This window comes from Loxodonta africana, chromosome 3 (assembly GCF_030014295.1).
Source record: "Loxodonta africana isolate mLoxAfr1 chromosome 3, mLoxAfr1.hap2, whole genome shotgun sequence".
Classification (NCBI taxonomy): Eukaryota; Metazoa; Chordata; class Mammalia; order Proboscidea; family Elephantidae; genus Loxodonta; species Loxodonta africana.
The window spans coordinates 81,153,446-81,161,360 of NC_087344.1; the positions used below are offsets into that span (position 1 = coordinate 81,153,446).

Here is a 7,915-nt window from a genome sequence, read left to right on the forward strand (position 1 = left end):
ATTGCTTCTACAGGCCATTTCTGTGAACAAAGCTAGAAAATACATATTTTAAAAAATTGTGAGTTTGTATAGAATATTTCCAATTCAAATTTAGCATTGTTTTTACTTCTTTGATTTTTATAATAGAATTTTTCACTTATGCTGAAAATCTCGATTTTTCACAATATTAAACTTATTTTAAACCATTTAATTGTGAAAATAATGCTCAAACATAAAAGTGAAGATGAACGTACAGTTTAATGAGTTATTATAAATACCTTTGAAACTACTACTCGCGTCAAGAAAGAGAATATTGCTGCCCCCCCCAGAATTCCCTTCAGTGCTTCTCTATCCCTGCTCCCTCCTTCCCTCCTAAAGTAACCCCCATCCTATATATCTGTTCTGGAAACCCTGGTGGCATAGTGGTTAAGAGCTACTGCTGCTAACCAAAAGGTCAGCAGTTCAAATCCACCAGGCGCTCCTTGAGGAGCAGTTCTACTCTGTCCTATACGGTCACTATGAGTTGGAATCGACTTGATGGCAGTGGATTTCATCTGTTCTATCATGTTCCTTGATAGCTGCAATTGCTTCCTCAAGTTTTTGTTTTCATTCTTATTTGAGTATTGTGTTCCATTTTTTCTTTGATTTGTGGCAATATTTTTCTAGTGAATTTTATTTTCCTTTTGAGAAATTACAATCTTCAATTTCTCTCTTTTTTAATACTTTAGCATCTTTTATGGATTTTTCACTTAGGTTTTTCTGCTCATATTTGAATGAATTGGCCATTTCTGAACCATCCCAGTGGAGGTGTGGATGGGAGGTGTTGGGATAGCCTTCCAAGTTTCTCAGCTCAAGAGCTCCCTCTTCTACTGCTACAGTAATGTTCAGTTTTTTAGAAATATGATTCTTACATTCCTTGTTTCCCTGGAATCCTTGTTTTCAAAGAGCTTTCACTACCACACTCTTCTTTCCTTCCCTTCATACCATTCACAGCCATCAAGGGATATTGCCCCCACTTCCAAAATGATCCCTTATTTTATATGTCTACCTCTTCATCTCCTGTACCTGATCATTCTCAGACCTGCCCACAGCAGTTTCCACTCAGGGTGAGGCTTTCTTCTGGAGAGAATATTTGTGGATGATTTCTAAGTTTCACTAAAGCCAGGACTCCTCTGAATCCTACATTCTTCCTACCTTTTTGGCTTCTTGCACCCATCCTGCTGGTTTGGGGTGTCCTTTTATCTTTATGCATATATAATTTGGAATTTGAAGGTTTTTTCTGAGTTTTGCTGAAGGTGTAAGTTGTGGAATATTTGTTCTCTTTGTTGCTTTGTATATACAAAAAACAAGTAAAGGAAGAAAAGTGGCGTGAATCATATCTAGACTTTCACAGCAATCCTATCAGCTAGACATACGTTTTAGAAAGTCCAAGGTGGGCAGTGGTCTGGAGACAGGATAGTTCAGGCAAGAGATGGTGGAGGCCTGGATTAGGATGGGGTCCTTGGGGATGGGGAGAAGGAACATGTAGAACTGGAATTTGAGCTAGCATTACCTTCACCTGACTCTCTTCTCTTCAAGGCTACTGAGCAATCAGTGTCCCTTTTGGATATATCTCCATCTCCCGGATGCAGTGGAGTGTACAGCTCTTGGAATCACAGCCCACCAGACATTCAACATTTTCCACAGGGCACAGAGCTGGCAAAGACCCCCTTGGTGTCTGCTGAGGCACCCAGGCAGAATGCGGGTGAATTGGGACCACAGTTCACTATGTCACTGCCTGAGCATGGTGTGAGCTACTGCCCCCAAGCGACGCTTATGGCTTCTCAGATGATTTATTGTCAGGGAGCATCTCCCTCCCAGCCAGAGATGATGATTTTCAATAGGTCCCAGATGATACCCTCAGAAGAGTCCAGTGTTCCAGGGGTATCCTTGACCTTCAGTGGGAATATAAGTATGCCCTCCAATGGGCCACCAGTCTCCACTCCTAATGCAATCCCAGTGTCCCACATTAGGGCTCCAACAATGCCTTATTCGGGGACCCCAACAGTACCTTCTAACACAGCCTCTTTAACCAATAGAATGTTATTGGCCCCAACCATGTCTTCTACTGAGGCCCAGGCAATGCTCCCCTCTTTGACTCAGATATTGCCCCCCAGAGGCACCTACAACTTTGGGATTCCTCCATCTGCATCCTCATCATTGCTGGATTTAGAATCCCAAGACTCTCTTATGAGCTATCCAGACTCCCAGGAAGATCCCTTCCTACCTGAGCAGCCCATACCTGCTCCACAGAGAGCACAGCAGAGCTCCAGGGCCCAGGAAGAGGCACCCAGTAGGAGATCTCCAGTTTCAAGGCCCTACCACTGCCATTATGAGAGCTGTGGAAAAGCTTATACCAAGCGCTCCCACCTTGTGAATCATCAACGCAAACACACAGGTGAATGAGGTGTCAGGTCACTGGGGTGGGGAGGTAAGGAGCCCTTGTGCTAAACCACTGGTTTGTAATCATTTGTGATTAGCCTCTCATCCTTTAAGCTTGGAACCAAGTTATACTGGTCTAACCAACTTGCCATCCAGAATGACTGCCAAGACAATGAGGAGAGGCACTACTAATTGTGTTGGTGTGTTGGCCCCTGGCTGGTTTCTTACGCCTTCCCTTTTGACTCCCCAACCTTTCTCTGTCCCATAAAGTCAGACCTCAGGCTTTCCCTAACCATTCCTACCCACCTGCTGGCCTGTCCCCCTGCTTAATTCCCTCTCTTCCATGTCACCCCTTCCCCCAGGTGAAAGGCCCTACAGATGCCAGTGGGAAGGCTGTCATTGGACTTTCTCCCGTTCTGATGAGCTTCGACGACATATGCGGATACATACCAAATATCGACCACATAAATGTGACCAGTGTGGCCGACGGTTCATGAGATCTGACCATCTCAAGCAACACCAAAGGATTCATGTGTGGGTGCCTGGATCCCCAAACCTGCAGGCCAACAATGAACAGAAGGATGATCCTCCTGCTCCTGGTCTTTAGTTTAGTCTCCTCTTCCCTTCATTTTGGCTTCTGAGCAGCTAGTGTCTTTGGTAGCTGTAGGCTTAGATGAAGACAGAGAAAGATTATGGGGCACTGTTGAAGCCCCAGTAAAGCTCTGGAGCCAGAGACTCCTCAGAGTTCCTCTCTGTCATGGATGCCCTCAGCCTCTTCAAGGCTACCTATTTCAGCCAAGTCTAGCCAGATGGGAAGATGAGGCACAGTAGAGGGGGGAACGTTATTAAGCTCTTTATCTTATGTCATTCATCAGCTTGAAACTCTTTAGTGACTCCCCTTTGCCTGCTAGATAAAATCCAAGTTCTTTATCTTGGCTTTCCACAGTTTCCGGAGCCAGACTGTGTTCAAGTCCTGAATTTATCACCTACCAGCCATGTGACCTTGGGAGCTATGCCTTGTTTCCTCTTCTGGAAAATGAGAAAGACAGTTTGGACCCATCTTATGTACCCCATCTGGCCCTCACCAGCCACATGCCCAGAGTTCTCCTCCTACCACTTCCAGACTTGGGTGAAATACCCCACCACAGGGTATGGAATCTGGCATGCTAAGTAGCCGTAAGCAGCCCAGAAATATGGGGGACTTAATGTTTTTTAATGTTTGTGTATAAAATTTGACCAGTGGGAGATGGGAGAGACCCTGGTAGCCCTTCCCTCCCTCCCATGAATTGTGGCAAGGTACCATTTCTCCAAACAGTGTACCTCTGCGCAGGCTCCCACATAGCCCATGGACACACCTGCTACACCTCTTGTTCTGAAGCAGTACCCCTCTTGGTAACAGGTCGCCTTGTCACCTCCAATTCTTTCCTGCCTTGCTTCCCTTTTATCACTCTCAATGCCCTGAATTTGCTTCTCCCAAATAAAACATGGGCACTTAATTCTTGTTTCAGGCTCTGTTTTCTAGGTGACTCAGGCTAAGACAGGTACCTTCCCTTATAGGGCTGTTGAGCTAATTAATAGGTAGTGTATGTGTGGTGCAATGGATCACTTTTATATAGCCCTTCTAGCCATGGTCTTGTAACTCCCACCAAAAGACTGGGTAGGACTATGCAAATAAGGTGCTGTGGCCCACCAAGGGAGTTGGACTGCTTGCTAATAGAAATAATGTGCACGACACCCTTGTGGGAGTGGGACTATGCAGATAAGGTGAATGGAACACTCATGAGGGGACTGGTCAGTTTGCTGTCCCGCTAGGCTTAAAATGAGCCATCCTACAGGCAGAAAGGGGGGACCTGACTACCACCAAGAAGAAGAGCTAGGAGTAGAGCGTGTCCTTTGGACCTGGGATCCCTGCACTGAGACAGAGCAGTAACACTGGACACAGTGAGAGACAATGAGGAACAGAGGCAGCAGAACCAAGAGACTGGCAGGAGATGGCACAGTGGGCTTCCTGGCCCACAGAAAGAGGCTGTCCTGATGGAACTGTATCCTGAGCGTTCCTGAACCTGAATTGTAACCTGTTTCCTTAATAAACCTCAAAGCTATATGGTTTATGAGTTCTGTGTGGCCATTGCGAAGAATTATTGAACCCACCAATGTAGAGAGTGCTGTGGGAGGGACGGTTGATGGTCAGAATTGGTAAAAGCGTTGGAGGGAGGGGTATGTCTGACCTGTACCTCACAGGAATCAGCCTTGACCTGTTGATGCTGGTAATAATTTTCTCTCCCCCTTGTGAAGTTAGAGGAGGTCAGACGCTTCCACCATGCCATTTCTACAATATGTATAGTGGTAGCAATGAGTTGGAACCGACTTGACGGCAGCGGGTTTTTTGATTTATAGTGATTACTGTGGTGCTTGGCATATAGTTAGTTCTCAGTAAATGTTAGCCGTTCTTATTTCTTATTTTATTCCTACTCCTGCTCTTAATGCAGAGTTGGCTACTCTGTCTCTCTAATATTTCAAAATAATAAAACTACAGCATAAAGAATTGTGTGGTACAGGAAAGTTTATAGTTTAAATACATGTATTAGAAAAGGAAAAAATAAAAAATGTAATTTAAGCTTCAAACTCAAGTAACAAAGATGTATGGCTACACACAAGAATTAATTTGAAATGAATCATAGTACTCAAGGTGAAAGCTTGATTGTTTCATCAAGTTGGAATCTTAAAGATCCAGGTTGTAGATGCTGTGTGTTGGGGTATGGAATGGGGAAGGTATGAGAAGGCCATTAGACTGGGGCAGAGAGGGGCAGAGAATGCGGGAGACCCTCAATGAGATGGATGATAACAGTGGCTGCAACAATGGGCTCAAACATCGCAACATTGTGAGGATGGTTCAGGACCAGCAAGGTTTCATCCTGTTATACGGGGTTGCTATGAGTTGGAGCCGATTCCATGGCACTAACAACAACAGAGGGAAGCACCCCATTGTGACTTTCCCTTGTCCCACCTAGCCGAGGCACTTTAAGTTGCAGGTACTAGGTATTAAAGGACCTGTCCTACTCTGCTCCTTCCCTGAGGTTGAAGAGATAATGACCCTCCAGGCAACTCAGCCAAGTACTTCAGAATCTCTTCTTGGGTTCTTTAGCCAGCCATTTTACTGACCAGCAAGCTAATGGTAAAAAGGAACTTGCCCATTCTATCGAGTGTCAGAGCAGGAATCGCCACCAGGACCTGTCTCCTTCAGAGGTAGATCTCTTCCCCAGGAGAAGGTGCCATCTAAAGGTATTGTCTGAGTCTGGTCTTGGTGCCTGGCACTGCCAGGTAATAGCCAGAGATGAATCAGGTGTGGTTCCTGTGGAGAAGGAACCATCTTGGCCTCGGGGCTGAGAGGCTGACGTATGTGCAATGGGTGTGAGGAAGGGAACCTAAAGGGAAGGTCAGGAAAGCTTTCTTGAAGAGGTGACCCTTGCGCCCAGAGAGTATGACATTTAATAAGCCCTCAAATATCTAAATAACCTGAGTTAGCAGGTGAGTGAAGGGGAGGAATATTCCGGGCAGAGAGATGCAGCATCTGGTGACTGCTCTGAGGAGACTAAACCTACAAACTTTGATGTAACAAATGTCTTTTGAGCCCACAATACAGAGAGCACTAGGGCTGTGGGGACCTGTGGTGGGGCAGGAGATAAAAAAGGGTGTGTTAGGGAAAGAAGGCTTCCCAAGGAGGTGTCTGAGCCAGAACTCCCATTTCCTGGACGTCCACCCTGAGTCATGCCTGTGCTGGGCATGAAAGATGCAGTGGTGTGCATGATGGTGTCCTGCCTCCATTGTGGGGCAGAAAGATCATGGACAACATGCGAATTGTGCTCAATGCTGCCAAGGAGAGGAGCAGACCTCTGTGGGCTCAAGTTTATGCCGGGGCTCTGGGGAAACCCCACAGCTTAGGGGCGCACCTGCCCCTGCCCTTCCACCCTAACCCTATCCCACGTGTCTGCCTTAGTCTATACCCCTAGTGGTCACAGTATAGCCTGGGGCAGACATCCAAGTGCCTTCCGCCCACGCTCCAGGAGAGGAGAGTGGACATGATAAAAAAATATCAGGGACAGGGGCATTCATCTGTGTCTTCATCTCTGGTCCAGGGGATTGAGGTCTTGGGTACCCAAAGTCTGTCTGTCATTCCCTCCTGGGGACCAGGTCCCTTCCACAGAGAGGCTATCTTGAGCTCGATGGGGCAGGGCTATGTCCTCTCCCCACCCCACCTGGCTCATACCCAGTCCCACATTTAGGGTCAGCAGGCCAGATAGCTTTGTTGTTGATATGCAAGACCCCATCACTCCCTGAGGAATGGAAGCAGGAAGACCCAGAGCAGTCAAGGGTGTACAGGGTGCACTATCATCGTGGGCATAGACCCCTAGCCTTGTGGAGTTCACAGTCTAGCAGAGGAGGGACGTTATTAGACATGTACAAAGGGTTATGATGACAAATGTCAAATGAGACAAATGATAACAAATGGGGTGTTTGGAGGAGGAAAAAATCTATCATTTATCCAGCCATTGTTGTATACTAGGTAGTGGCTAAGCTTTTCCCAGTATCATCTTGTCCAATAAAAGCTGAATAGCAGGGTAGATACAACGTTGTGGACTCTCAAATAAGACTACTGGGCTTTGCATTGTGTCTCTGCCACTTTCCAGCTGTGTGGCCTTGGGCAATTTACTTATTCTTCCGTTGCATCAGATAGTAAATGGGAGATTGTTAGATTCAAATGGAAGAGAGACAGGATTAACCACATATTTAAATGGTTTCTGTGGCTGCTGTGTGGAGAGCAGATTAGAGTGGTGGTTTTAGGGAGAAGAAAGAATTTCAGTGCTCCAGAGGACAGCTGAAGGTGGCTTGGACTAGGGTGTGGCAGTGGGGATGGAGAGAAATGGAAAGATACAGGAGAGAAAATTAACAGGTCATGAATGGATTTGGTTGGTGAGGGAGTGGTTAACATGACTCCCGAGTTTCTGGTTTGTGCTACTGTTTTAAGCTCCATCGGAGAAAAATGGACAAACTTTATAAACTTATTTTCTGTCTTTCATTGTGACATCTATCATACATGCAAAAATATATTTTACATACACAAAATTTAAAGAATAACCAAAAAATCATTTTTTAATCCTTTATGCCACTTGAGAAAAAAAAAAAAGTATGTTTGAAGACTTTGAATTGCCTCCCTGATCATATCCCTCTTTCTTTTCCCCAGAGGTAACCACTACCCTGAATTTTGGTTAACCCTGCCCTTCCTTTTTTAAAATTGTTTTTATTATATATGTATACACTTCTAAACAATATAGTGATATTGGAAGGTTTTGAGCTTTATGTTTACTCTGTTTAGGGTTTGTTGAGCTTCTTCAATCCAAGGGTTTATAGTCTTAATAAAATTTGGAAAATTTTTGGCCATTGTTTTGTCAAATATATTTTCTGCCCTGTTCTCACCCCCCTTTTCTGCTTCTGACACACACTCGGCACATAAAGT

General features: G+C 45.3%; 1 protein-coding gene across 1 annotated transcript; it reads left to right on the top strand.

Annotated features, from left to right (window-relative positions):
* The first annotated feature begins 223 nt into the window (after positions 1 to 223).
* On the top strand, positions 224 to 3,007 carry KLF17 (KLF transcription factor 17). Its single transcript, XM_023554317.1, has 3 exons — positions 224 to 229; positions 1,471 to 2,416; positions 2,763 to 3,007. Exons 1-3 carry the CDS (start codon positions 224 to 226, stop codon positions 3,005 to 3,007), a joined length of 1,197 nt encoding a protein of 398 aa, XP_023410085.1.
* The last annotated feature ends 4,908 nt before the right edge of the window (positions 3,008 to 7,915 follow it).

Excerpts from the sequence above, each read along its gene's own strand:
- KLF17 (XM_023554317.1), top strand. Across the intron at positions 2,417-2,762 it reads TCATCAACGCAAACACACAG|GTGAAAGGCCCTACAGATGC; the intron begins GTGAATGAGGTG and ends CCCTTCCCCCAG.